General features: G+C 57.1%; 3 protein-coding genes across 4 annotated transcripts; all 3 read left to right on the top strand.

Moving 5' to 3' along the window:
• Positions 1-797: 797 nt before the first annotated feature.
• Positions 798-4,491, top strand: LOC114889653 (keratin, type I cytoskeletal 19). Its single transcript, XM_029213102.1, has 6 exons — positions 798-1,267; positions 2,800-2,882; positions 3,110-3,266; positions 3,573-3,734; positions 3,847-3,972; positions 4,104-4,491. Exons 1-6 carry the CDS (start codon positions 848-850, stop codon positions 4,356-4,358), a joined length of 1,203 nt encoding a protein of 400 aa, XP_029068935.1. The 5' UTR covers positions 798-847; the 3' UTR covers positions 4,359-4,491.
• Positions 4,492-9,693: 5,202 nt separating this feature from the next.
• On the top strand, positions 9,694-13,818 carry LOC114889056 (keratin, type I cytoskeletal 15). Its single transcript, XM_029211859.1, has 8 exons — positions 9,694-10,155; positions 10,983-11,065; positions 11,149-11,305; positions 11,780-11,941; positions 12,027-12,152; positions 12,330-12,550; positions 13,002-13,027; positions 13,724-13,818. Exons 1-8 carry the CDS (start codon positions 9,694-9,696, stop codon positions 13,816-13,818), a joined length of 1,332 nt encoding a protein of 443 aa, XP_029067692.1.
• A 7,793-nt stretch (positions 13,819-21,611) lies between these two features.
• LOC114889071 (keratin, type I cytoskeletal 13-like) lies at positions 21,612-25,906 on the top strand. Of its 2 annotated transcripts, XM_029211890.1 has the most exons (8): positions 21,612-22,109; positions 23,205-23,287; positions 23,829-23,985; positions 24,172-24,333; positions 24,423-24,548; positions 24,642-24,862; positions 25,454-25,476; positions 25,842-25,906. In XM_029211890.1, exons 1-8 carry the CDS (start codon positions 21,612-21,614, stop codon positions 25,904-25,906), a joined length of 1,335 nt encoding a protein of 444 aa, XP_029067723.1. The 2 variants fall into 2 exon arrangements, with proteins under 2 accessions (XP_029067723.1, XP_029067724.1); XM_029211891.1 differs by lacking the exons at positions 25,454-25,476; positions 25,842-25,906 and having other exon boundaries at positions 24,642-24,866.
• The last annotated feature ends 542 nt before the right edge of the window (positions 25,907-26,448 follow it).

Genomic DNA, 26,448 nt, shown 5'->3' with positions numbered 1-26,448 from the left:
ATGGTTGGTGAGAGTACTGAGTCGGGGGTTCAGCTCCCAGGTGGATCTCTGGCTTGAGCTCGGGATTCTGAAGGTGCCTTTTACAGTCCCGCTGCAGAACCCCTCCCAGCAGCTGTTCCCAGGAGCCTATTGTCACCTTGGGGCTTTGTATGGCCACAGCAGGGTGGGGCGGCTTTGTCTCAGGAGGCCTGGGAAGTTGCACCTCAGAGCACCTCATGTGGGGGACTGAGGCGGGGGTCAGGGTGTGGGTGATCCCCAAGGGGCAGGTTCTGAGAGACTGTAACTCCCAGTGGGGCGTAGGAATCAGGTGAATGTACTTTGGGGGGGTTAATTTTGATCACAAGGAAGGGGCTCAGAATGTGATGGGGGGACTCTGAGTGAGGGATCACGGGGTGGGGGGCTGACGTCTCGGCGTGTACTCTCAGAAAAACTGTAATTCCTGGGGGGTGTCAAACTCTGGGTGATCTTAATGGGGGAGGGCCAGCATGTGAATTGCGGGGATGTCTAAGTGTACGTGTGATGGGGCTGAAGATCCGAACGAGTGTGCCAGCGGGGTGTGTGGCTGGGCATCGGAGTGGGCTGGTGTGGGGCAGCTCTCCGGAGGGCAGGAGCCTCTGGTCCCAGGGAGGGGAGAGTCGGAAGCAGAGCCGCCAGGAACTGACCAATGGGGAGAGCGCCCGTATTTGCACTCAGGAGCCTGCAAATTCCTGGGCCCTCAGAAATCCGCCCGACACCGTCCCCCCTCCCCCGCCCAACCCCGGGCATAAAAGGCGCCAGGTGAGGGCCTTGCCACTCCTCTTGCCGACTGCAGCCACTCCGACCGGTGTCGCCCGCGTCCTCCTTCGCCATGACTTCCTACAGCTATCGCCAGTCGTCGGCCACCTCTTCCTTCGGGGGTCTGGGCAGCGGCTCCACGCGCTTCGGGGCGGGAGGCGCCTTCCGCGCGCCCAGCATCCACGGGGGCTCGGGTGGCCGCGGCGTGTCGGTGTCCTCCGCCCGCTTCGTGTCCTCGTCCTCCTCCGGGGGCTACGGCGGCGGCTATGCGGGCGCCCTGGCCGGCTCCGACGGGCTGCTGGCGGGCAACGAGAAGTTCACCATGCAGAACCTCAACGACCGCCTGGCCTCCTACCTGGAGAAGGTGCGCGCCCTGGAGGAGGCCAACGGCGACTTGGAGGTGAAGATCCGCGACTGGTACCAGAAGCAGGGGCCCGGGCCCGCCCGCGACTACAGCCACTACTTCAAGACCATCGAGGCCCTGCGGGACCAGGTGGGAGGCGGCCCGGCCGCGGGAAGTGCACCTGCCGCGTATACCCAGCCCCGCGGGGCGGGTGAGGCCCGAGGCGGGGCCGGCGGGCGCCAGAGCCACCTCCCGGCCGGGGCGGGAGCGAGGGTTAGGATGGGGGAGGGCCCGCAGGGTGGGGCGGAGGGAAGCCGGCCGGTGAGGAGGGGCAGGACCACGGGGCAGGAAGTGGAGGCCTGGTGGGGGGGAGCGGGTTAATGTGGGGGACTGGAGGGCGGGAGGAAGAAGGCGCGCCGGTCGGCTAGGCCTGGGAAAGGGGGGAGGAAGGAGGGGGAAGAGATGGGGCGCGCTGTGGGCTGCCCTGAGGTCTGGACCTGAGTCGCTGTCCTGAGGTCTGGACCTGAGTCGCTGTGCAACAGGGAAATGCAAGAGTTTGGCCAGGGAGGAATCTGGTTCTCGCCGGGCCAGACCTGCCTTCTGCTGCCCCCGGTGTGAGGCCCTCTGCATTCCTTGTCTCCCGCCGGGCGGGTCTGGTTTCCATCACGCTGAGGCTGAAGCCCCTCCCCCGCCCAGGGGGCCACTGGGGACTTAGAGGAGCTCTAGGAAGAATGGGCGAGGCTAACTCTGGCCCCTGGGCAAGGAGGGACGTATGCTGTGGTCCCCGGACTGGGTGAAGGAGAGACGAATGCTGAGCTTGTGAAGACCTCTGTGGAGAGGCCCCGTGCCGTGTGGGTGGAGACCCCAAGTCCCAGCTACAGCCTCTTGCTGGGAGGCCCTCAGGGTCCTTCAGGGTGGGGCTTGGTCTCTGCCCACAGGGAACAGCTCAGAGCTGGGATCTCGGTCCCGAAGAAATGTTTCAGAAGCCAGTGGGACATTTAACAGCCTCACACGTTGGGTCTCCAAACGCACAGTCCCCGCAGCGTAGGCCAGGGCCCACCCTGTGCCTGGCGTGGTGCTGGGTGCCAGGGGCCTAGACCAGACCCGTAGATGAGGGAGAGCTAGAGATGTAAACAACGAGCATAGTGCTTTCAAACTTTATAAACTGTGACCTACACAAGGGAATACACTTTGCCTCAAAGAGGAGGCACAAAGTGTCAGCACATAATAGATGCTCGACAGAGCGCTTTCCCTTCCCCGAAGGCAGAAGGTGCTTTGAGTGGGGGTCAGACCACAGGTCAGACCACAGCCCGCCCCTGTGCTCCCTGCATCTGGTTTGCGGATCACTAGAAGTTGCCTCCCTATGAGCATTTATAGTTTTCCTGGGTGCAGGTCGTGGAGACTTTTCCCCCCAGGCTTACCTCCCTGCCCTTCCCATTTCCCCCTGGCTCAGCCTCCCTGGCGGTAGTTTCTCCCGCTCCAGCTCCTGGGCCTGGACCCATTCCAAGGCCTCCCAGGGAGCAGGCTGATGGGCAGCCTGGGGTGGCTGAGGCTTTGGTCTCCAGGCGGTGGAGGCACACAGGCACGCAGACTCCTTTGCTCTTCTCTCTCCTCTGGGAAGAAAGTGGGTGGACAGTGCCCATGTACGAACTGGTGCCAACCTCCTGCCTTCCGCCTTCCAGATTCTTGGTGCCAGCATTGAGAATTCCAAGATAGTCCTGCAGATCGACAACGCCCGTTTGGCTGCAGATGACTTTCGAACCAAGTGAGTGTCTGTGCCTTGGGGGCTGCAGAAGCCAGGGCAGGGGAGGGGGGCAATCTCAGGCACTTATGGGGCTCAGTGCCGTGGGGGGAATGGACTCTGCTCTCACCCACCCCAGCTGGTCTGAAGCACACCCCATCCCCCATGGGCCCCTGAACCCAGGGGAGGTGGGGAAGTCTTCAGAGGTGCAGAGGAAATGCTGGCCTGACAGCAACTATTTCCTCCAAAAGGTTTGAGACGGAGCACGCCCTGCGCGTGAGCGTGGAGGCCGACATCAACGGCCTACGCAGGGTGCTGGACGAGCTGACCCTGGCCAGGACCGACCTGGAGATGCAGATCGAGAACCTCAAGGAGGAGCTGGCCTACCTGAAGAAGAATCACGAGGAGGTGGGTTTCAAGCTGGGCTTCCCATCCATCCCCGCCCAGCTTCCCAGAGCTGAGGACACTTTTCTTTATCCTGTATCCTCTGACCGTGGCCACATCTGCTGCACCCTTGACCTGGCCCTGAGTGTGTCATGTGGCTCCCAAGGGTTCCAGCAGGGGATGGTGGTGACCCCATCTGTACCCCAGCGCTGGCTCCTAGGTCTGCACCTGAAAACCAGACCCCTATGGCCTGGGGGATGGGGGAGTGACCTGGCTCAGGCCCCGCAGGCTCTGGGCCCTGACATGCCCATCTCTGTTGTATCTTTCTAGGAAATCAGTGTCCTGAAGGGCCAGGTGGGTGGTCAGGTCAGCGTGGAGGTGGACTCCGCCCCGGGCATCGACCTAGCCAAGATCCTGAGTGACATGAGAAGCCAATATGAGGTCATGGCTGAGAAGAACCGGAAGGATGCTGAGGCCTGGTTCACCAGCCAGGTATGGAGGGGGAGGCAGGTGCCCCTTGGGGAGGTGGCAAGGAGAGTGGGCTTAATGCTCCCAGGCAAGGGTCTGCCTCAGCGCTTACTCCCTCTGCCTCCTCTCACTGCAGACCGAGGAGCTGAACAGGGAGGTCGCTGGCCACACGGAACAGCTGCAGATCAGCAAGACAGAGGTCACCGACCTGCGGCGTACCCTCCAGGGTCTGGAGATCGAGCTGCAGTCTCAGCTCAGCATGGTATGTGCCTTCTGCCCTGTGGGATGCACACTCGTGTCCTTGCGGCCTCGGGCAGCCTGGATGGTGGCTGGGCCCATGCCGTCGCTGGGCACCAGGCTCTGCTGAGTCTCCTTCCCTCTCCCTGCCCTCAGAAAGCTGCCCTGGGAGACACGCTGGCCGAAACGGAGGCTCGCTTTGGAGCCCAGCTGGCGCAGATCCAGGCGCTGATCAGTGGTGTCGAAGCCCAGCTGAGCGATGTGCGTGCCGACACCGAGCGGCAGAACCAGGAGTACCAGCACCTAATGGACATCAAGTGCGGGCTGGAGCAGGAGATCGCCACCTACCGAAACCTGCTGGAGGGCCAGGACGCCTACTACAACAACCTGTCCACCCCGAAGGTCCTCTGAGTCTGGCAGCCTCCTGGCCTTCCTACCCTGCTGCAGAGGGATTCCCCTGGGTAGGGGCATGGGAGGGGAGGGACCCTTATCCCTGGCTCTCCCCCTGATCTTCCAATAAAACTTTATGGCCCAAGGGAGGAAGGACGTTGAGTTTGTTATTTCAGCCCATGGTGGGGGGGGGGGCCAGGCCTTGGCACTGTTTAGGTTTTATTGTTTAGGTTTCATTTGGACCAGAGTCCACGCTTTCCCCGGAAAGGGGAGGGAGGGTGCTCACAAACTCCAGCTGTTACAGTAATTCCTTTGCAGAGGTCTTCCTGTATCTCACCTGTTCCCTAAAACAAGGATGTTTAATAAGCATTGCTCCCATTTTACAGAGGGATAAACTAAGGCTCAGAGAGGCGAAGTGGGTTGTTGTATATATAACTGTTCTAACACATGGCAAAGGTGGGATTTGAAACTGGTTTTTGCTTCCAGATTTAGTTTTCTTTCCACTGAACTCACCCCTAGGGTTGGTTTGTGTTTGTGTATCTGTAATTAATGTTTACTGAGCACCTACTAAGTGCTATTTAATCAAACAACCCTGAAAGGTAGTGAGTTGTATCCTATAGAGTAGGAAGCAGGCTCAGAGAGGTTAAGTAACTTGAGCAAGGCCACATAGCAACTACGTGGCAGAGCTAGGACCAGAATTACATTTCCTGATTCTTAACCCACAGTGCCACCCCTGCACCCCATCTCCTAGGATGACACTGCTTGTGCCATTTCCTCTGTACATTCCAGTCTTGCTGTGTGTGAAGGCCTAGGACTGGGATCCCCTGAGGCAGTTCCTCCTGACAGGTTTTTCCACCTAACTTAAGGAGAAACTGGGGCTTTGGGGTCAGGGGGCGGGCACCAGCTCAGAACAGGGCTGGAGAGGGCGCCCTCGGTGGGGTGTGTGTGCGCATGCACTGACACCTCCATCCATCCCCTGGCAGCCCTGCGTTAGCCCCTTACGCCCACCAGCCCACACCTGGGCTCAGAGCCTGGAATAGGACCCAGCTGTGACCCAGACCTCCCACAGAGACCCCCAAACTGGCTTGCCTGGGGCCCGTCCCGGGCCCCCAAAGGAATGCAATTCCCAGCTTCCGGGTACAACTCTGCGCTTGGGTTGGTATGGTCCTGTCCCTGTGATTTACAGCTTAGCTGCCAAGAACAGAGGCCAATTAAAGGTAAATATGTCCCACTTCCCCCAGCAGAGAGGTTCAGGCTGAGTGGGTCTGTTCAGGCCCCGTGGATCTGTCTGTGACAGCGGCCGACCCTGTGAGGGAGGGGGCTGAGTGAGGCGGAAGGTCTCTAGGCGGACAGATGGACGCTCTGCCACCTGTGCTCAGCACTGCGCTAAGGAGGCTCAGGACCCCGCCATACCTGGTGTTCATCCTGAAGGGGGTGCTTTTTTCGCCATTTTCCATGAAGCTTGGTAGGCTCATTAGCTTACTCCAAATCACAGGCTGGTGACCCCCGAGCCCAGCTCTTCCCGCTTCCCCTGCCGCAGCCCTGGGCCAGGAGCCCCTTCTGCCACGTCCCCAGTTATTCCGCTCTGGCCGTCAGCATCTACAGACTCACTCTCCCACTTGACTTAGGAGGCCTTGGAGCTAGAGGCCAGAGGCCTGGCTGCACCCCCAGTCCCAGGCTGGGAGTGCCCAGATATTTGTCCCCTGTTCGTGAAAGCCTCTGTTGTCACAGCTGAAACCCTCTTCTGTGCCCCAGAGGCCCCTGGAATGTGGCTGTGAGGCGGGGTCTGGGCCCCATACAGGTGGGGCTGGTGACTGGGTCTCAGGTCTGGGTGTCAGGAATAAAGCTTTCCTTTGTGTGCAGGTGCGCGCGCGCGTGTGTGTGTGTGTGTGTGTGTGTGTGGACACTTTTCTGTCTCAGTCTGGGAGCTGAAACTAGGGGTACTGTGTTGACAGAAGCAGCTGGGATAGAGGAAAGGGAGCGAGAGGAAGGGGGAGGGGATTTGGGGGGGGCAGCCCTGCTGGTCATCTTGACCACTTCAGTTTGCAAGCATTTCCGGTCTGTCATCTTGCTCCATCCCCGTGAGTCAGACTGGGCCAGAGTTATTTCCATTTTTCCAATTGGTAGACTGAGGCTCGGAGAGAGGAGGCTTGATTACTCAACGCCATGTAACTAATAAATGAGAAATGAGGAATTCTCCAGGTCCCAGGGTATGCCCTCTCTCTGACCCTGGCATCTCCCTGGGGAGCAGAGGAGATTCTAACATCTATGGAGGTCCCCACTCCCCCTGTGACACTGAATGCTCACTGTGGCCCTGTAGCTGGGGCCAGTGTGTTTTTTTTAAAAATTTTTTTATTGTGGTAAAATACACATAACATAAACATTACCATCTTACACATTTCTCGGTGCACAGTTCTGTGGCAGTCCTGTGCACCCACATTGTTGTGCAAGCATGTCGTGCAAGCATCACCCTCCATCCTCATAACTCTTTCTATCTTGTAAAACGGAAACTTTGTCCCCATTAAACCATAACTCCTCATTCTCTCTCCCCACCCCTGGCAACCACCATTACACTTTCTGTCTCTATGATTTTGACTCTTCTTAGTATCTCATGTAAGTGGGAAAATGGCCCAATTTTAAGTCAGGAACCTGGCTCGGAGATGTTGAGTCACACCCAGAGGTGGAGTCCAGCTCAGGCTCTTTCCACTGGGCTGCATCGTCCCATCCCTAGGAGGGAAGGCTGGCTCTGGGACAGCCTGTCTGCCTGCAGTGGGCAAAGGACAGAAACTGGCACAGCATCCCGGGCGGGCTGCCTGGGGCAGGGCCCAGGTCTGCAGTCTGGGCTGGAGCCAAATGGAGCTTGGTCTCCACCCTTGCCCAGCCATCACCTTCTGGCGCTAGTGAATAGGCTCCGGCCACCCAGGCCTTGAGCTCATAGGAACTGTTTGGACCGAAACCAGGGATTTGTGACTGGGGCAGCTGCTGCCTGGCCTGGGCCTGAGAGCGTAGGGAAAGCCCCCTTGAGGGGCTGCTGGAGGGGAGTCAGGGTGCAGAGAGAGGCTGGCTGGGGTCCAGCCCTCCCTCACCCCGGGGTGATGCCACATAATTTTTCCCGGGGTAATTGCTGGGGCCGTAATGTCTGCAGAGGCTTTAATGAGCTATGGCTGATCTGAGTTTGATTATTTTTCTTTCAGAGGAAAGGACAGTATCCTCCCATCCACGAGACAATACCTCACTGTCTGGGCCCAGCACTCAGAGACTGGCTCACTGTGATGCTGGGTGAGGAGAAGCCCACCCCCACGTACCAGGAATACTCCACTACCCCAGCTCAGGTGCAGGAATCTGGAGTCTGGGGAGGGGAACATCTTCTTTTCCTGTCTCCTGTTTGAGTGTGTGGGGGGGGGGACGGTCAGAGGACCCAGTGAGTCCCGGCGATGCCCTCTTACTAGCTGTGCCACTTATACAAATCACTTCCCTCTCTGAGCTGCAATTTCATTCCTTCTGAAATAGGGGCAGGGATCATCTTCTTAGCTGTGAGGAACAGAGGAGGCATGGATGCAGAAGTGCACTGTAAACTGTGAAGGAGGCGGTGGAAGTAAGAATTTACTGTTATTAGAGCAATAATAACAATGACCTGCATTGCCCAGTAGGTGCTGGTTACGGAAGAATATGGCAGACTGTGACGGTCACTCACAGGGCAGATCTGATGCCCAAGGACAAAAAAAAAGTCCCCGCAGGTGATGCTACTTGGGAGTCCTAAGTATTGGACATGCACCCCACCATCCGGTGCCTCAGAAGACGGGGAGCAAGGAGGAGGCAGGATGGGGGCTCTTGGGCCTCAGGGCTTCCCCGTAAGTGGGAGCTGAGAGTGTCCGTTGCCACAAGGAAACTGAGACTTGAATGGTACCGTGTCCAAGGTTTTCCAAGCAGTGATGGGTAGAGCCAGGCTTGAAGCCAGGTCCCAGGGAATCCAGAGCTCCGTCAGCTTCACGGTGCTGCAGCTGTGGTCCAGGAGTCCTCCTCCTGACCCTCCAGCCTGGTCTTGCTCACTTCCCCGCCCCTGGCTCTCTCTAAACCCCGTAGCCAAAGCCAGAGGGCCAGGCCACACCTCCGGTGGCACTGCCCACAGGTATCAGGTATCCCCGGAACACGGGCCCCTGAGCTGGCGGCGGAGAAGAGGGCTCTCCTGAGTGTTGGACTCCCCTCTTTGGCCTCAGCATCCTGCTCTCTGAAGCGGTGCCTCGACCTTCAAGATCTCCGAGGTGTCTTCCAGCCTGCCCTGCGGGCCTCTCTATCCCCCCACCCCTCACGGTGCTCAGGCACATACAGCTTTCTGGATCGGATCCCTCCTCAGCTTCACGGTGCTTGATGGGACAAACAGGGTTAATCTAGCGCCGCTGTGCAGCGACTTGCCTCTCCCTGGAGAAAGCAGGGGCTTTCTGGAACTTGCTCCCGTCTTATCTGCAGAGGTTTGCCCCAACTTGTCCCAGGAGCAAGCAAAGGTTCAGTGACATGTAGTTGGCAGGCGGTGGGATTATCAATCAGCCTCTTGTCAGCCCTGAGCCCGCTGGCTTTTGTGAGAATGCCAGTGCCATGGGGCTGAGGGCCGGTGTGGGGGAGCTGGAGAAGAAGGAGGGGAACTGGGGGTGGGAGAGGAGAGGAGGAGAGGGGTCCATTTGGAGCATCAGGGAAGTGACAGATGCTGGCCCCTCTGGTCACCTCAGCTGGAACTTGACTCAGGATCCCTCTCCTGTCCTCAGCCTATCCCTGTGGGCCCTGCATTCCTCTGTGTACCTCTGCCCGCCAATGCCCAGAGCCTGCAGGCTCGCACATGGGGTCTGTGAGAGGGACTGCACAGGGCGGCGATGAAAAGTGGATTCTCGAACTGAGAGCAGGGAGCCGGCCACCTGCGGGCAGCAGAGAAGTCCAGCGGAACGTGGAGCTGGCCTGAGCCTCTAAGAGTGCAGGCGGAGGCCTGGCAGACGTGATGCGAGTTTGCTTCTTTCGGTTTTCTCCTGGAGAGTAGAGATGAACCTGTAATCCAAGTGTTAAAAACATGGCCCGGGGCAAAACACCATTCATTCTGAATCATCTCTTTTGTTGCATTAAAAAAATAGAAAGAAAAGAAAAACCCCAAACCAGCCACGTGGAGGTGTGCAGGTGGCTGTGTTTGTCAGGAAGGCAGAAGGAGTTGGCTTCCCTTTGGGGGAGGAGACATGGCCCCACAACACCCTGGGAGGGGTATATAAGGAGCCTGGGGCTGGGGGTGACAGGTGCAGACCTCGGGTTTCAGCCCAGCTCACGCCTCCTGCCAGCTTTGCTTGTGCTGCTGAGGGCTCAGGGCTGCTGCCTGGCCATGAGCACCACATTTCTGCAGACTTCTTCCTCCACCTTTGGGGGTGGCTCGACCTGGGGGGGTTCCCTCATGGCTGGGGGAGGAGGCTTTGGTGGGAGGAGTCTCTATGGGGGAGGTGGGAGCCGCAGTATCTCAGATTCTTCTGCCAGGTTTGTCTCCTCGGGGTCAGCAGGGGGCTATGGGGGTGGCTTCAGTGGAGGGGCTGGTAGTGGTTTGGGTGGAGGCTTTGGTGGTGGCTTTGGTGACTTCGGCGGTGGCGGCCTCCTCTCTGGCAACGAGAAGCTCACCATGCAGAATCTCAACGACCGCCTGGCCTCCTACCTGGAGAAGGTGCGCGCCCTGGAGGAGGCCAACGCTGACCTGGAGGTGAAGATCCGCGACTGGTACCAGAAGCAGAGCCCAACCAGCCCGGAGCACGACTACAGCCCCTACTTCAAGACCATCGAAGAACTCCGAGACAAGGTGAGTCCTCGGGCGTCAGGGAGAGGGGAGCAGGTGGCTGGTGCCAGCCGCCTGGGGGAAATCCTTGCCTTCCCAGGTAATGATGTGTAACCTCGGCAAACTTGGAGCATGGGGAATGCGTTCCAGGTGTGGATGCCCGCAAACATCTGCTCAACCTGGCAGTGCTGGGGATCCTGGCACGCTGGTCTCGACCAGTAGGGGCCGAGGTGAGAGCAGTGTTCACACCCTGCAGGGCTCTGCCTAGAGCGTTCCTTTGGGTTTTTTGCAAGAACGGAGGTGTAGAGATGAACCTCTGGTTCTAGGAGTCCAGAACACCAGCACTGCCTGCCTCACCCTTCGAATGTCTTGGGTGGCAAAAGCACTGTTGGACCTTAGGAGACCTGGAACTGGGTATGGGCTCTCCCAGCCACTCACTCACCCTTCACTCACCTGCACCAGTTTCTGCAGCTGCCCCCCAGTTTCCCCCTGACTGGAATGTCCTGTAGATGCATGGCTGTGTTAAGGTGTGCAGGAGGCCGGCGACCGTGAGTTGTCTACAGGGGAGGCTGGTGGAGTACCCCCAAGAGGGCACCCTCTCCAGGCCAGGCACTTTCCACAGGGGGTTCTCTGCAACCCTGGCTCCTTGGTCTTTCATGTTCTGGAGACGAGGAGGGTGGCTTGGGGCAGACCAAGTGGTGGCCTGGACTCTGCCCCGGGGCCCTACAGGCTTCCGTTGCTGGTGTCAGAGGGGAGATGTTTAGTGAGGGGTCCCGCCTGGGGTGCAGGGCAGGGAGAGCAGCAGGGAAGAGGGAGGGGTCCTCTAGACACCAGCTCCCTGTATCTTGCAGATCCTGGCGGCCACCATCGACAACTCCCGGGTTAGCCTGGAGATTGACAACTCCAGGCTAGCTGCGGATGACTTCAGACTCAAGTATGTTCCCTCTGCCCCCTCTCCCAACTCAAGTGGCCCAGACCCCTCACCCTTCCTCACTTGGGTTCCCTCTTCCTTTCCAGGTATGAGAACGAGCTGGCCCTGCGCCAGAGCATGGAGGCCGACATCAACGGCCTCCGCAGGGTGCTGGACGAGCTGACCCTGGCCAGAGCCGACCTGGAGCTGCAGACTGAGAGCCTGAACGAGGAGCTGGCCTACCTCCGGAAGAACCACGAGGAAGTGAGAGCCAGGCAGTGGCTGGGGCTGATGGGAGGCAGAGTGGGGCCTCTGGGGCCTCCTCATAGTTGGGGGAAGGGCTTCGTGGTTCAGATATGCACGCCCCCCAACACAGGGGTTCCCATGGAGAGGAAGGGGCACTGTCGACCCAGACCCCTTGTCTCCTCTGATCCATAGCCAGGCCAGGTGGCCAGTGGGTACTGCTGTCCTGATTTGCTTCATGAACTGACACAAAGGCCCTACTGTCTTGAGGTCCTCCCTCGGCAGGACCTAGAGAGGAGGAGGGACCCTTAGTGCTGAGGGGCTCGTGCGATCAAAAGTCTTCACGTGCAGTGGGAAACAGGGGCCCGGGATGGGTACGGGGCAGAGCCAACGTCACGTGGTGAGTTAGGGATGGAGCCGGGCTTGGCACTGGGACCCCAGACTCAGCTCTGGCTTCCGCCCTCTGTCTCTGAATGGGCCCCACCCACCCTGCAGGAGATGAAGGAGTTCAGCAACCAGCTGGCCGGCCAGGTCAACGCGGAGATGGACGCAGCACCGGGCGTGGACCTGACCCGCGTGCTGGCGGAGATGAGGGAGCAGTACGAGGCCATGGCGGAGAAGAACCGCCGGGATGCCGAGGCCTGGTTCTTCAGCAAGGTGGGCCTGACCTGCCAGCCCCGCTCCAGCTCCCTGAGCTCCTGGGAGGCCCGTGGAGCTCACTTGTCTTGTGCATGACCTACAGACAGAGGAGCTGAATAAGGAGGTGGCCTCCAACACAGAGATGATCCAGACCAGCAAGACGGAGATCGTAGACCTGAGACGCACGGTGCAGGGGCTGGAGATGGAGCTGCAGTCCCAACTCAGCAAGGTCTGGCTCCCACCCCACCCACCCCAGCCTCTCCCACCCTCCGTGGCTATGTAAGCCTTGGTGTTCCTGAGCTCCCTTTGGGGCTGTTCCTTGCCATCCATTCAGCCTCTCTCCCCAGGCCCTCGGCGGCTTCCTGTCTAGCCTGATGTGATGTCTGTTGGTCTGCTGCCCCACCAGAAAGCCGGGCTGGAGAGCACGCTGGCGGAGACCGAGTGCCGCTACGCCCTGCAGCTGCAGCAGATCCAGGGCTTCATCAGCAGCATCGAGGCCCAGCTGAGCGAGCTCCGACGTGAGATGGAGTGCCAGAGCCAGGAGTACAAGATGCTGCTGGACATCAAGGCGCGGCTGGAGCAGGAGATCGCCACCTACCGCAGCCTGCTGGAGGGCCAGGACGCCAGGCAGGGGCTCGGGTGCAGGGGGCAGCGAGGGAGGGGCCGGTTGTGGTTGAGTGGGGAGAGTCATCTTAAGTGCAGCGTCTACAGTGAAAAGAGAACAGAACAAGGAGTAAGAGGTTCTGGACTCTGCGCTCTAGTCTTTGGCCGCTACCATGGGCAGGTCCTGTCACCTCTCTGGACCTGTGTACCTTCTGTAAATGATAGCAGTTGGGCTCGTGGTCTTGGATTTAATGCTGGTTCCATTTCCAGCATGAAATAGATGGAGTGTTATCATAGATCAGAATCTGTGTGCTTGGGGGTGGCTCTCAGGATGTCCCAGGCTTTCGAGAAGTCAGATGTGGGAGTGAGGGTGGTGTGAGGGCTGGAGAGGACGGCTTAGCTGTCTCCCGGGGTCTCCTGTAGGCAGACCTGAGTTTTTGTCCGTTGCTTACATCTGCTGCCCCCTCTCTTTCAGGATGGCTGGCATTGGTACCAGAGAAGGTAAGAGGCTTCACTCTTCTTTTATTTTTTCTGGCCACGCTGGGCGGCATGCGGGATCTTAGTTCCCCGACCAGGGATTGAACCCGTGCCCCCTGCAGTGGAAGTGTGGAGACTTAACCACTGAACCGCCAGAGAGGTCCAAGAGACTTAACTCTTCCTGAGTTGAGGGGAGAGGGAAGCTATTGAAGCCACAATTCTTCTTGGAATGGGGAGGAAGGTGAAAGAGGCCAAGCATCCCAGTAGGGTGGGGACATGCCCATTCCAGTAGGTACCTCTTCCCCAGTGGGACCCCTCTATCAGCCCTGGTAGGATTGGGATTGAAGATTTACTGAGAACCTTCCAGGATGAGTAAGCTTTGTCCAGGGTATAGCCTCCCCCGGCTCCCCCTCCCCCGCCTCCCCCCCCACCCACCCCACCTTCATGCACTTATGGTGAGATGCCCATGATTAATTTCTGTTTATGTACAGCTTAAAAGCCCTGACATTCTTGCTCACTGCACAGCATACCTGCCGCTGCCGCCGCCAATCTCTGATGAGTGATTCAGCACCAGTCCTCCTGGCAACTCTGGGAGGATTGGCCAATGGCCATTATCAGGGGTGCTATGCAGTTCTCCCAGAGCTCAGCCAAGGTCCTGGCCCCTTGGGAGGGAGGACAGGGAGAGTCTCCCACTCTAAAGCTTGTCTCTTCTTTCTACAGCCTCCCTGGGAGGTGGTGGCAGCGGCAAAGTCCTCATCAACGTTGAGGAGTCAGTGGATGGGAAGTTGGTTTCTTCTCAAAAGAGAGACATCTAAGTGCCCAGCGCAGGAGAGACACCCCCGTCATCCCCACCCTCCCCAGGCTGAGTGGACAGCTGGCCGGAGGGACCAGAAAAGCAAACTCGGGCTTCCCTGGTGGCACAGTGGTTAACAATCCACCTGCCAGTGCAGGGGACACGGGTTCGAGCCCTGGTCCAGGAAGATCCCACATGCCGTGGAGCAACTAAGCCCGCGAGCCACAACTACTGAGCCTGCGCCCTAGAGCCCACGAGCCACAACTACCAAAGCCTGTGCGCCTAGAGCCTGTGCTCCGCAACAAGAGAAGCCACTGCAATGAGAAGCCCTCGCACTGCAACCAAGAGCAGCCGCCCACTCGCCGCAACTAGAGAAAGCCCGCGAGCAGCAATGAAGACCCAACACAGCCAAATAATAATAATAATAATAAATAAAGAAAAAAAAAAAAGAAAAGCAAACTCCAGGCACTGCCTTCAGAGGGTCCAGCTCAAGGGGTCCCTCATCTCCTAGTTGGGTGCTTCACATGCTTTCCCAGACCCCGCTTCAGCTTTCCCACCTCCCTTACAGCAGGGAGGTGCAAGAAGCAGCTGTATTGTGTAACCAGCTCATGGTTTGTACCATGTCCATGCAATAAAGAATTGCTTTTCCTTTTGCAAGTATCTCTTGGGAGTATGTCCAGTTTTTCTTGTTGGTGGCCTCTGAGGAAGCCCAGGGCCCACACGCTGCCATCTCCTCCTGACTTTGAACTCGTCCCTGCGCGGTCACTCTTTGGGTTACCTGGGGCGCCTGGGACAAATCAGGTGGCTCAGATGACTTGCTGTCTTGCTTACCCCATTTAGTGATCACAGAAGCAGGAGGCGGGGTTCCTTAGAGCAGTGTGTTGTCCTTAGCACAGGGCTGGACACATGGGCTAATCACTTGTTGGATGGTTGACTGAATCGATGGCTCTGGTTCACCACTCTGTGGTTGGCACTGTGCTAGGCGCACCCACCTATGGGTCTCACTTAACCAACTGCCGGTGGTCAGGATTTATTATTCCATCTTAGAGATGAAGGAACTTAGAGAAGTTTACAGATGAGGAGGTCAGGCTGATGACTTGCCCAGAGGCCTCGTGGATGGGTAGTAAGCAGCAGGGCTGGGGCTGGGCCCCACACCTGTATGACTCCAAGACCAGGGCTTGCTCTGGGACCCCAGGCCCTGGTTCTTCACAGCTCATTGACAGGACCTTCCTCCTTGCTTCTGGCCCTCACCATATGTACCCCTGAACCTCCCCTCTTTCCCAGCCAGGCACACCTGACCTCCAGAGCGGCTGAGCCAGTTCCCCTCTCTGCCCCCCTGCAAAGCTGGCCCCCATCCCCCGCGAAGCTGTCATCTCCTCACAAAGCACTGAAAGTGCCCAGAGGGAAAAACACCAGCTCCAGGAAGTCCTCCCTGATTTCTCCAAGCTTAAGTCCAAAGCAACACCAACCCCTACTTGCCCTTCTCTGTCTAAATCCTGCTCCTGCTCTCCAGTCACCAGTCTCCACCTGAGGGCTCATTACAGCAGCGGTATCCACGCACACCTGATTTGTCGCTTCTGGTTTGGGGCTGTTTTCCTTTGGGATTCGTAGCTCCTGATAGAGGGCAGGGAATGAGGAAGTGGAGAACTCTGGGTGCCATGGCTGGGCTGGGCTCGGGCGAGGATTGTGGGGAGAGGGAGAACCGGTTTCTTTGTTCTGCTGGGAAGAGCAGGTAGGAGGTGCCGCGGTTCTCCTTAGAATCAGATCACTTGGGAGGAGGGCCAGGCCCTCTGAGAGGGAGCCCGTAGGTCTCGCTGGGTACAACTCCTCACCCAGCAGCCGTGGCTGGAGAGAAGGTGGCATCTGTTCTTTCTGGGGGAGATTTAATCTAGAATGTGTCTCCTGAGTACACACTTTGAGGCCCGATTTCCCTGGGGCCGGAGGAAGGAAACGGAATTTATTAAGTGTCAGCACACTGCCAGGCTCTGGGCAGGGCATTCAATGGATGGCATCTCATTTATTCTCCAGACAGCTTTTGAAGCTGTGGGGTCAGACTTCAGAGGCAGTTGTCAGAAGAGGAAACAGAGGGCCAGGGAAGCTCAGTCACTTGAATGAAGCCATAAACTAGGAAATAGTGAAACTGGGTTTGGGACGGTCTCTCTGATTCCAGACCTTTGCTTTTTCCCTGGATGCCATAAGGGTGACAGAAGCTGACAACACCTTCCTTAGAGGGTGTGATGGTCTGAAACCCATTTCTTAACCTCTAGGGGCATCCTGTTCAAGTGTCACACAGCCATTACAGTCAGAAAGATTGTCGTCACATGCCACCTTGGTCTCTCACGCTGTGGTTCAAGCCCAGAGCACCAGGTTCCACGTCCCCAACATCCTGGGCTCAGCCAGGCTCCTTTTGGGAACTCTCCGACCCCACTGCGGCCAGGCTGCTGCTCGTGCCTCGCCGACTTCCGGGCCTCTGTTGAGAGGTCTCAGGCCTTCTAAACAGCCACTGAAGAGTCTTCTTTGCTTGCAGAAATAACCACGTCTGCAAAGGCGCAGGGTGGCATGGGGGCTCAGCCCTCATCCAGTGAGCCTTCTCTCCGGGCCAGACCCTGAGCTGTGGGGGTGGGAAGGGGAGGCTGCTTCTATCTCCCCTGAGTTCCCATTCCTGCTCTGCTGGGATTCAGGGACAGGCTATCAGAGAAGCCCTTGGAACTTGCCAAGTCCCGTCCCCTGTCTGACCGTGGAGTGAGAAGCCCACACCTAGGGATAGCTCATGCCTGGCTGAGCCCTTAAATCATCTTCGGGGGCAGAGACAGCCCACTTCCTGCCCCTGGATGGAGGTGGGGCTGGGTTTCCAGCCAATCCGGGAAGCAGGCAGCAGGCCTCTCTCTTCCCCACAGAGAGGGCAGCTTTGGGACTAAGGATTAGGGCCCCGCGGTGTGTGCTGTGTTCAGGCTGGCTTTCCCAGAGCAGGCGTGGGGCGTGCCCACCCCTCTCTCCCTGAGGACTTTGGTCCCTGTTCTCCTCCGGGTCTCAGTTTCCACATCTTTAAATGGAGGTGTCTGACTGGACGAGCTGATCTCGAGGTTGTCTATGGGCTGCTCTGCGTCCTGGGACCTCAGAAGGGAGCCTGGCCTGGGACAGCAGGGGCTGTGTCTGCTCCCTGCACAGCCGAGTCCTCAGAGGAGTAGCTCAATAAACAGCTGTCACACGAACGCACGAACTTTCTCCTCTTTTGCTCTTTCTTGCCTTAGACATGGCTCTGGACATTCGCTCATGTCTTGGGTACGTGCCCACATGGGGGTCCCTCCGTGGGCAGCTGGCGACACGAGGGGAAATAAGGAGGTGGCAGCTTTTCCCATGAGATCTGCAGCTGGGGTGACCCCACTCGATACCATTCCTGCTAGATATTCCTTCTCACCTAAAGCCAGCAGACAGCGTGTCTCTGAAACAGCTTCTTGGACGGTTAGCCAGAGCTCCCCTGTGCCAGGAGCAGTATTTGGAGGACAAAGCCCTTATCTTCAGGAAATGTAAGACTGAGTGGGGGAAATAAGACAGGAATGCCACCAAGTGTCACATGTCTGGTTGCTGTGGGTGCCGTGCTGGCTGCAGAAACCAGAGAGGGAGGCAAAGCAATGGGCTGGCACTGGATGGAGGAGGCCCAGAAGAATTCTCCGCCGGGTCATCTAACAACGAGAAGCTCGCATTTCCTCACTTGTAACAGGGAGGGAAGAGTAACCTTCCGCCTGCCGGGAGCTCCTGTGGGTCAGGTGCTTCTCAAATACTAACTCCTCTAATGCCTATTTTACAGTTGCAGTCACCGAGGCACTGAAAGGTTGAGTAACTTTCCCAAGGTCACACAGCCAGTCTGTGGCAGAAGTAGGGTTGAAACAGGTCCACCTAATTCAAAGCCTTTGCTGGCGTTTCTGGGGAACCCTGGTGGTATAAAAGGGATTTTAGAAAGCTGATTATGTAGAAACGTGAAGCCCTGAGGCCAGTCTGGAGAAGGCTCCTGGGGATTGCTGTGTCAAGCAGGTGTCTCTGAGGGTGGAGGGCTGACAGAGGGCCCGGGTCCACCGTCTGGGGTGGGTCTGCCTTTCACAAGAGACCCCTCCCCTGTGAGGGAGCCTTAGGACCCTTTGGGAGGCGGTCAGCCAGCCTGGGCTCCAGGCCCCCTGTTGTCCAGGGAGAGAGGGAAGGAGGGAGGAGCCTGATCCAAGATTCAAGCAAGGAATGCTGGGTTAGGAGCTGGGGGATGAGGTCTAGGCCTCAACTTTGCAGATGAAAAATCTGGTGACTCTGGATAAATTTTTGAGAACTAGAGCCTCAGAGGGCTTTGCTGAAGGAAACTTAGAAGCCATTTCAACGTAAGGCCCACAATGAATCACCATATGTACCCCCATATGTACACCATGTGTACAGCGAATCAGTGGTAGAGCTAGAGATCCATGCAAAACTCTTCCCTTCCCGCTGCGCTGGGCCTTGGCCTTCTGGGTCTCAGTGTTTCCCACGTGTGAAATGAAGGAGTTGGACGGGGAATTTCCTAGGACAATTTAGGCTTTGACATTTTGCATTGAGCCCCCGAGCTTTGGAGCTCACATGAGGCCAGACAGGCTGACCATCAGACCAACAGCTGCACAGGCCTAACCACTGTGGGATGCAGGCCCATCCACCAGCTGGGTCTTGGGTGACAGGAGGCCTGAGAATGGAGAGGACAAGAGAGAAGGCCCTCTGAATGGGACAGTGCTAACACTAGCCTGAAAGGGATTGACCAGGCAGTTGTTAAGGGCGCGGACCCTAGAGCCAGAGGTTTGAATCTTGGCTCTGACATACTCAAGTTTGGGCGATGTAGTTAACCTCTCTGGGCCTTCGTTTCCTCATCTGGAAAAAGGATACAATAACAATAGCAGAGTTGTTTCAAGGACCACTCTACATGCATGTAGAGTGTCTCACACAGCATTCACAAATGTTAGCTAGTGGTATTTTATTATCTTTTAACACATACAGAATGGAACCCTCAGAGATCAGACACCGAGTTTGCAGCAAGGCTCCAAGACACCAACTGGTGGGGTAGAGAGAGCCAGATGCCAGTTTATGGTGACCTTGGACGAGTGACTTATCTTCCCTGAACCTCAGCTGCCTCATCTATAAAATGGGGCGAATAAAACCCCTCTCCTGTTGTTGCGTGACAACCTGTTAAGCTCAGCTTCCTCTGCAGGGGTCACTCATAATGGGGCTTTCCCTCCCCTTCCCTGGAAACGTTATAGCACAGGTGATTTTGCCAGAACGCAAAGAAGGAAGCTTTGGACGTGTGGGCAGTGCCTCAGCCCCAGCACTCTGTCCTGCCCCGTTTGGACAAGGGCTGGGAGAGGAGAGATGGGGTCCCCAGGATGGGTCTCTACCTAGCTCCCTTCAGTAGCACTGGCATGTGTCCCCCTGCCCCATGGGCCCTGGGGTTCACTTTGAGCCAGAGGAAGGCATTCCCATGCCGAGGTATCACATACCCTGCTTGGGACGGGTGCAGAGGGGCCGTGCCCTGACCCCGTGAGGGAGGCATGTCCCGGCCACCGTGGGGCTTTGGAGGATCTGTGGTTATTGTTCCTCTAAGAGGCGTTGGCTAAACTTGCTCTTCAGCCCCAGGAGGATTGTCATTCCAGGTCTGGCAGGTTCCATTAATTACCTTCTTGGAGGGCTCCTGCTTTGGGCTGAATCACACGTTTTCAGAGAGAGAGAGCTGAGCCATCAGTTTGGGCAGGAGGGCAGGGCAGGGTCCGGGGTCAGCCTGAGCCCCTGGCCTCCCCGTGGTCTTAGAGCACCGCAGCCCGGCCTGGCTCTCTCCCTGGCACTGACACCCACTGGGGGAGATGCAGGCCCACTTCCCTACCCATAGAAAACAGAGGCCAAGAAAGCCCTGACTCCGAGCCCTCGTTTCTGGTCTTGCTGAATCAGCGAAGGGGCTTCCAGGACAACCTCAAGCCTGTGTCATCTCACTCCAGCTCCTGGCCTATCCCACCCAGCCCCTCAGGCTGCTGTGGGCGGGCAGCTCCCTGGAGGCCATTCACGGCAACCTTGGCCCCCTTGGTGAGTAGAGGCTTTGAGCCCAAGTCCAGAGTCCTGCACTCGCAGCCCTGGAACCTCTCCTTCTCTCCCGGGCTTCTGAGAGGCCAGCTCAAGGCCCGTTTCTTTCTTCTTTCAGCCTGAGTGGTGAGGCCTCCTCCGCTGGCTTCCTAAGCAGACCCTGAGTTTCAGTCACATCCCAGGCTCGTCGGCAGAGGCCCTGGCCCCAGGCTCTGGGCCACATCCTCTGTGTGGCCTCTTGGTCAAACACTCACAAGCTGAGGCAGGTGTCACGTGGTTGGGGGGCTAGAAAGACTTCCTTTCTGGACGTGGCTATGGCTCTGTGGCTGCTATAATGGAGTAATTAAACCCATGGGCCAGGCTGACCTAGGGCTTTTTGACCTCGACACTACTGACCTTCTGGGCTGGAGAATTCTTTGGGGCAGGGGCTGTCCCGTGCAAAGTAGGATATTTAGCCGCATCTCTGGTGTCTATCCTCCAGATCCCAGTAGCATCCCCCAGTTGTGACAACCAGAATGTCTCCAGACACTATCAAATGTCCCTTGGGGAGCAAAATAGCCCGTGACTGAGAACATCCGAATTGATCTATGGTGACAGAGTTGGAATTATGGGTATGTTAGGGGCACGGGGTGTATGGGGGGCGATTGACTGGGAAAAGGTGCAATGAGCTTTATGGGATGCTAGAAATGTTCTGGGTGGTGGTTACACAAGTAAACACATGCTTAAATTTTCATACGTGGGTAAAAATGCATTAAGCTGGATGCTTATGGTTTGTCCATTTTACTGTAGGAAAAAATGCCTAAAAAATTGAGCCTAGTGTAGACAGGACCAGACTTGGGTTTCAGTCCTGACTCTGCCCTTGAGGCTCAGTTTCCTCCTGTGTAAAATGGGGATAATAGGAGTACTCACCTTATTGGGCTGTTGCAAAGATTAAATGAGGCAGTCAATATAGATTTCTTAGCCCAGTGCCCGCATATGGTGAGGGATCTCAGGGTGTTAGCTATTATAATGTGCAGGGCCACTTGCTCTTTCTATGCCTCAGTTTCCCCAGCTGAGGAGACTGTGTTGGACGGTCCCTAAGGTCCCTCGCCGCCACGACTTTACCTGATGGTCTTGGAGCCATTTTTTTCTCAGCCTAAAAGCCTTCAAGATTGTTGATTCTACAGGACCAAGCAAAGCTCGTCATTGTTGCTGGGAGCGCTGGAGTAGATGAAATGCTGAGAAAGACGCAGAACATTCCAGTCAGACCTTTTAGAAACAGGAAGAAGGGAGGCAGAGGGCTGAAGTGACAACACGGGGCCACTTTGCAGCCACCCTTCCTCTGCAGAGGCTCCCTGGCAGACTGGTGCAGCTCAGTCCCGGTTCTAACATTGGGTGGGGCCGATGGGAGTGAGTTCCCTAAGTGGAGAGGTGAGACAGAATTCAGTTTTCAAAGGGTAGTCTCAAGCAGAACACTGTTCCCTCTGAATCATCACTTTTGTTAAGGATTAAGAAAAAAAAAATGCCCCCTCCCCCCATGGCACAACCCACCCTGGAGAACAGAGGTAATGAGCTTGTGGGAAACAGACGTGCAGTTGGCACCAGTCAGAGGGTGGGGAAGGGAGGAGAGAAGATGGGGCAACCGTCCAACCCCCTGGAAGGTGTATAAAAGGCATCCACTCTGGGGAAGAGCCACAGTCCTCAGCCAGGCCAAGCCAAGATCCTACCGCACCAGCGCTCTCTGCCCATCTCGCTCTCACCATGAGCTGTTTCCTGCAGAATTCCTCCGCTAGCTATGGGGGTGGCTCCTGCAAGCTGGGAGGAGGTCGCAGTATCTCTAGCGGCTCAACCCGGTTTTGCTCTGGGGGATCAGCTGGGGGCTTTGGGGGTGGCATAAGCTGCGGCTTTGGTGGAGGGGCTGGTAGTGGTTTGGGTGGAGGCTTTGGAGGTGGCCTTGGAGGTGGCAGCTTTGGTGGGTGTTTTGGTGGTGGCTTTGGTGACTTCGGTGGAGGATATGGTGGTGGCCTTGGCGTCAGCCTCAGTGGTGGCGATGGCGGCCTCCTCTCTGGCAACGAGAAGATCACCATGCAGAACCTCAACAGCCGCCTGGCCTCCTACCTGGAGAAGGTGCACACCCTGGAGGAGGCCAACGCTGACCTGGAGGTGAAGATCCGCGACTGGCATCTGAAGAAGAGCCCAACCAGCCCGGAGCAGGACTACAGCTCCTACTTCAAGACCATCGAGGACCTCCGGGACAAGGTGAGTCCTTGCAGGTCGAGGAGGGTGCCTCTGAGCAGGGCAGAGACGCAATGGCCAGGAAAAGCAGGGTCCCCAGGGACCAGAAGATGCAGTGTGGGCAGAATTCTTACCCTTTCTCTGGGGGAAAATCTAGTCTTTTACTGCATCTCTTTTCCTGATGGGTTTTCTCAGGCTACGCGTTCTCTCCCATTATTCATTTTTATTGTTCTTACTCATGCCAACATTTTTTGCTGCTTTCTAGATATGTTATTACTGACTTGATCTCTATAATCCTAACCCACTGGGTCATTTGGAAGCTGTGCTGGGTTACTTGGAAGTTTTCAAAGCCACTAAGAATGGCTAAAACCAACAGAGAAAGGAATGCATGTTCATTCATTGGTTTGGGAACACTATTTTCTAGGGGCCTCCTTTAAACTGGCATTCTCAATTGGCAGCGACCAGGTAGGGGAGATGCAGGCAGAGGCTTAGGCAGTGCTAAGCTGAGATTCTCTCCGTTAAGGCCTGTCCATCACCTTGTGATGTCAGCTTGTTGGAACAGAAATCCATCTGCCTGGGCTGAGTCCCAGCTATGTGGGGTGGATTCTAAATGCTTTGGTTTAAATGTCTAACAAAAGTTTAGAAGAGAAATTCAAATGGATGGGAATATTTGTTGGAATTCCACCCTGCTCAGAGGGGAGGCCAGCTCCGGTGATGTTATTATGAACTGTGGGGGGCCAGGCTGATTCTGTCCTGATCTTAAGGAGAAGAAAGGCCCTCAAGACAGCGGTCACGAGAGGTTGCCAGTCTGACGCTGCAGAGATGTGACTAACCACAGATGTTCTTGGTGGGGTCGTTCCCCTGAAATGTACATCCCGATCTTTCCCACCATGACCAGACATAGAATGATGGAGTGACAGAACAAACCAAGGGGACCCGTCGTCCTGTCTCTCACTTTACAGAAGAGGAACTGAGGCCCAGAGAGAAGTGCCCTGTCCCAGCTCGCAGGGGCAGAGAAGAGGCAGAGTCTCATGGCCACCCGTCCTGCCCGTGTTTTCTCAGTCCTGCTCCCCAAGCTTGTGGACCCTCCAGCGGTTGGTTACCTTCTGTATTTTGCAGATCTTGGCGGCCACCATTGACAACAACCGGATCATTCTGGAGATTGACAACTCCAGGCTGGCTGCCGACGACTTCAGGCTCAAGTGAGTTTATTTCCCTCATTCCCCTTTCCCAGCAGTTATAGTTTTAGACAAATGCTCCTCTGAACAATGTAACCAGAGCATCCCAGGAGTGAAGGTCTTGCGGAAGTAGCAGAGTCCAATGCAGGGGTAGTGGAGTGTCTCATACCATTTCTTCCTTCCTTCCTTCCTTCCTCCCTCCCTCCCTGCCTTCCTTCCTTCCTTTTTTTATTGGAGCAGAGAAAAGTTTATTGCAGGGCTAAGTAAGGGGAATGAGTGACTTGTGCTCAAAAACCCAAACTCCTAATACCATTTCTACGTGGTTTTTTTTTTTTTTTTCGCGGTACACGGGCTCTCACTGCTGTGGCCTCTCCCGTTGCGGAGCACAGGCTCCGGACGCGCAGGCTCAGCGGCCATGGCTCACGGGTCCAGCTGCTCCGCGGCATGTGGGATCTTCCCGGACCAGGGCACAAACCCGTGTCCCCTGCATCGGCAGGCGGACTCTCAACTACCGCGCCACCAGGGAAGCCCTCTATGTTGTTTTTTCAATTTAAAAATCCTTTAGGTATGAGAACGAGCTGGCCCTGCGCCAGAGCGTGGAGGCCGACATCAACGGCCTACGCAGGGTGCTGGACGAACTGACCCTGATGAAGGCCGACCTGGAGATGCAGATCGAGAGCCTGAACGAGGAGCTGGCCTACCTGAAGAAAAACCACGAGGAGGTGAGAGGTGGGCTGTGCTTGCCATGGCTGAATCACCTTCAGTGATGAGGGAAGCCCTCTGCCGCTGCCAGGCTCAGCCCTCCACTGTGGGACCTGGAAGCACTTTCCAGAACATTCCAGTAGCATTCAGAGCCGAGGAGGGCCAGGCTGAGGAGCTTCATGCATCTTCCTTTTCCATCCCTACAGGAGATGAAGGAGCTCAGAAACCAGGTGGTCGGCCAGGTCAATGTGGAGATGGACGCCACCCCAGGCATTGACCTAAGCCGCGTGCTGGCAGAGATGAGGGAGCAGTACGAGGCCATGGCGGAGAAGAACCGCCGGGATGCCGAGGAATGGTTCAACAGCAAGGTAGCTGGCCCTCTAACCTCGCTGAGCCGGGGGGTGCTCGGGCCCTCCAGATGGGCTCTTCCATCACCTTGGTCCTGCTTGAATTCCAGAGTGAAGAGCTGACCAAGGAGGTGTCTTCCAGCACTGCCATTATCCAGACCAGTAAGACGGAGATCACGGAGCTCAGGCGTACGCTCCAGGGTCTGGAGATTGAGCTGCAGTCCCAGCTGAGCATGGTACACCTGCTGCCCCTGCCCAGCGGCTGCCCCCTCTAGGCCCCTCCCCCTGGCCCGGCTCCCCTCTGACCTTCTCCTCTGCTGCCCCACCAGAAAGCCGGGCTGGAGAGCACGCTGGCGGAGACCGAGTGCCGCTACGCCCTGCAGCTGCAGCAGATCCAGGGCTTCATCAGCAGCATCGAGGCCCAGCTGAGCGAGCTCCGCAGTGAGATGGAGTGCCAGAGCCAGGAGTACAAGATGCTGCTGGACATCAAGGCGCGGCTGGAGCAGGAGATCGCCACCTACCGCAGCCTGCTGGAGGGCCAGGACGCCAAGTAGGTCATGTGGGAAATTGACTGCAGGACCCTGGGCTGTCAGGCCCTTGTGTCTGGGAGGAAAGGACACCTGTCTGAGCTTCAACAGCCTGGACCAGGATCCAGGACCAGCGCTTCCTTCTTGTCTTCTGGCATCAGACCGTAGGGGCATTTCCGTTAACTTTTTAATTTGGGCCTCCAGGTTAGACTGGCAGGACTAGGGACTATGGAGAAGATATCTCATATTGGAAAAGTGTTAGCTTGGATTCAGGGCAGCCCAGCAGAGCTGTTAAAATAGAGATTTAACTGCCTTCAGACTATCTGTGGGGCTCAGGCCATCCTTGTGGGATCAAGGGAGGGGAGGGGTCGAGTGCAGCACAAGGAGGACAAAACACCCAGCGAATGCCTATTATCTCCTCCTGAGGCTTCACAGACAGACAGCACAGGCCTGGGAGTCGCCTGACGCTGCTGCTCTGTGGGCTGGGGGCACAGCTGGGAAAAGAGCCCAACGCAGGGGCTCAAAGTGATGATCTGAGAGACTCCATCTGAGGACAGGTAGGCGGCTGTCCTCAGTTGCCTTCCGCTCATGGCTGCCTCTCTCCTTTCTCCCAGGCTTCCCGGCTTCCCCAAAGGAGGTAAGGAAATAACCTAGTGGGAGAGGTGATGAGACTCCTGCTTACGGCCCTGTGGGCGGGCTGGGCGGCAGCGCTGGGTTCCCCAGTGTAGGGAGCGGGGAATGGTACTGGAGCAGAAGTGGTCACCTGCTCCTCTGTTTTCCTTTCAAAATAGGTGGCTCTGTCCCCACAGCCCCACAGACGGGGCTGTCATGGAGGCAGTCCCCCAGACAATAACACAGAGTCCCCATCAACTACCCACCACGCCACCAGACTGACTAGGGGTTTGGGGCCCTCCTGGGGGGCCTGAGCTGGCCTGAGTTGGGTCTTCTCCAGCCTGAAGTTCTTTTGCCTCTTCCATTGCCCAGGAACCATCAGCAGCCAAGGCAGCACCATCTCTACTAGCGGCACCACCTCCACTCGCCGCGTTTCAGAAAAAAATAGGCCTTAAATCTGCCGGGCAGCCCCTCGCTCTGTCTTCAGTGCCCAGAGGAGAGAGCTGACGGTTCCCTGCAGGAGCAAAGGAGGGACTGCAGGACCCGAGGCTCGGCCACTCCGCTCTCAGCCCGCACCCTCCCAAGGGCAGCCACTTCCCGCCCTTCTCTCTGGGTCTGCTTTCTCTTCCCCCTGACCTGCCTCCTCTGATTCCTCAGCTTCTCTACTAAAAAGAAAAGCTAATTCAATAAAGTTTCCCACTTTCTTGCAAATGTATTTTTGATTCTGGCTTGGTTTTTCAGGGTGGCACCCGCCAAGACCCTGACTGGGGGCGGTGGGGGGAGGTGGGTGGGTGAGATCGGGCTGAACGGCCCACCCTGACGAGGCCCGGCCCAGAGAGCTCCCAGATGGGAGGGACACAAGGCACCTGGGCCGACCGTCAGCCACGGGGTCGATAATGACAAACACAGGGCCACAGGTGGCTCACGGGTGATGGCGCCCTGCAAACATGGACATGCGGGAAAGAGGTACAGAGGGCTTGCGGCAGAATGCAAGGGG

Source organism: Monodon monoceros, unplaced genomic scaffold, assembly GCF_005190385.1.
Source record: "Monodon monoceros isolate NGI ecotype Baffin Bay Population unplaced genomic scaffold, NGI_Narwhal_1 Super_Scaffold_9, whole genome shotgun sequence".
In the NCBI taxonomy this organism is placed as follows: domain Eukaryota; kingdom Metazoa; phylum Chordata; class Mammalia; order Artiodactyla; family Monodontidae; genus Monodon; species Monodon monoceros.
This window is presented reverse-complemented; position numbering and strand designations above follow the sequence as displayed.

Bases quoted from the DNA above. Each gene is read 5' to 3' on its own strand.
- LOC114889653 (XM_029213102.1), top strand. From the start codon at position 848: ATGACTTCCTACAGCTATCGCCAGTCGTCGGCCACCTCTTCCTTCGGG. The intron at 3,267-3,572 runs GTGGGTTTCAAG...GTATCTTTCTAG, and splicing joins TGAAGAAGAATCACGAGGAG to GAAATCAGTGTCCTGAAGGG. The intron at 3,973-4,103 runs GTATGTGCCTTC...CCCTGCCCTCAG, and splicing joins TGCAGTCTCAGCTCAGCATG to AAAGCTGCCCTGGGAGACAC.
- LOC114889056 (XM_029211859.1), top strand. From the start codon at position 9,694: ATGAGCACCACATTTCTGCAGACTTCTTCCTCCACCTTTGGGGGTGGC. The intron at 10,156-10,982 runs GTGAGTCCTCGG...TGTATCTTGCAG, and splicing joins TCGAAGAACTCCGAGACAAG to ATCCTGGCGGCCACCATCGA. The intron at 11,306-11,779 runs GTGAGAGCCAGG...CCCACCCTGCAG, and splicing joins TCCGGAAGAACCACGAGGAA to GAGATGAAGGAGTTCAGCAA.
- LOC114889071 (XM_029211890.1), top strand. From the start codon at position 21,612: ATGAGCTGTTTCCTGCAGAATTCCTCCGCTAGCTATGGGGGTGGCTCC. The intron at 23,986-24,171 runs GTGAGAGGTGGG...CCATCCCTACAG, and splicing joins TGAAGAAAAACCACGAGGAG to GAGATGAAGGAGCTCAGAAA. The intron at 24,863-25,453 runs GTAGGTCATGTG...CCTTTCTCCCAG, and splicing joins CTGGAGGGCCAGGACGCCAA to GCTTCCCGGCTTCCCCAAAG.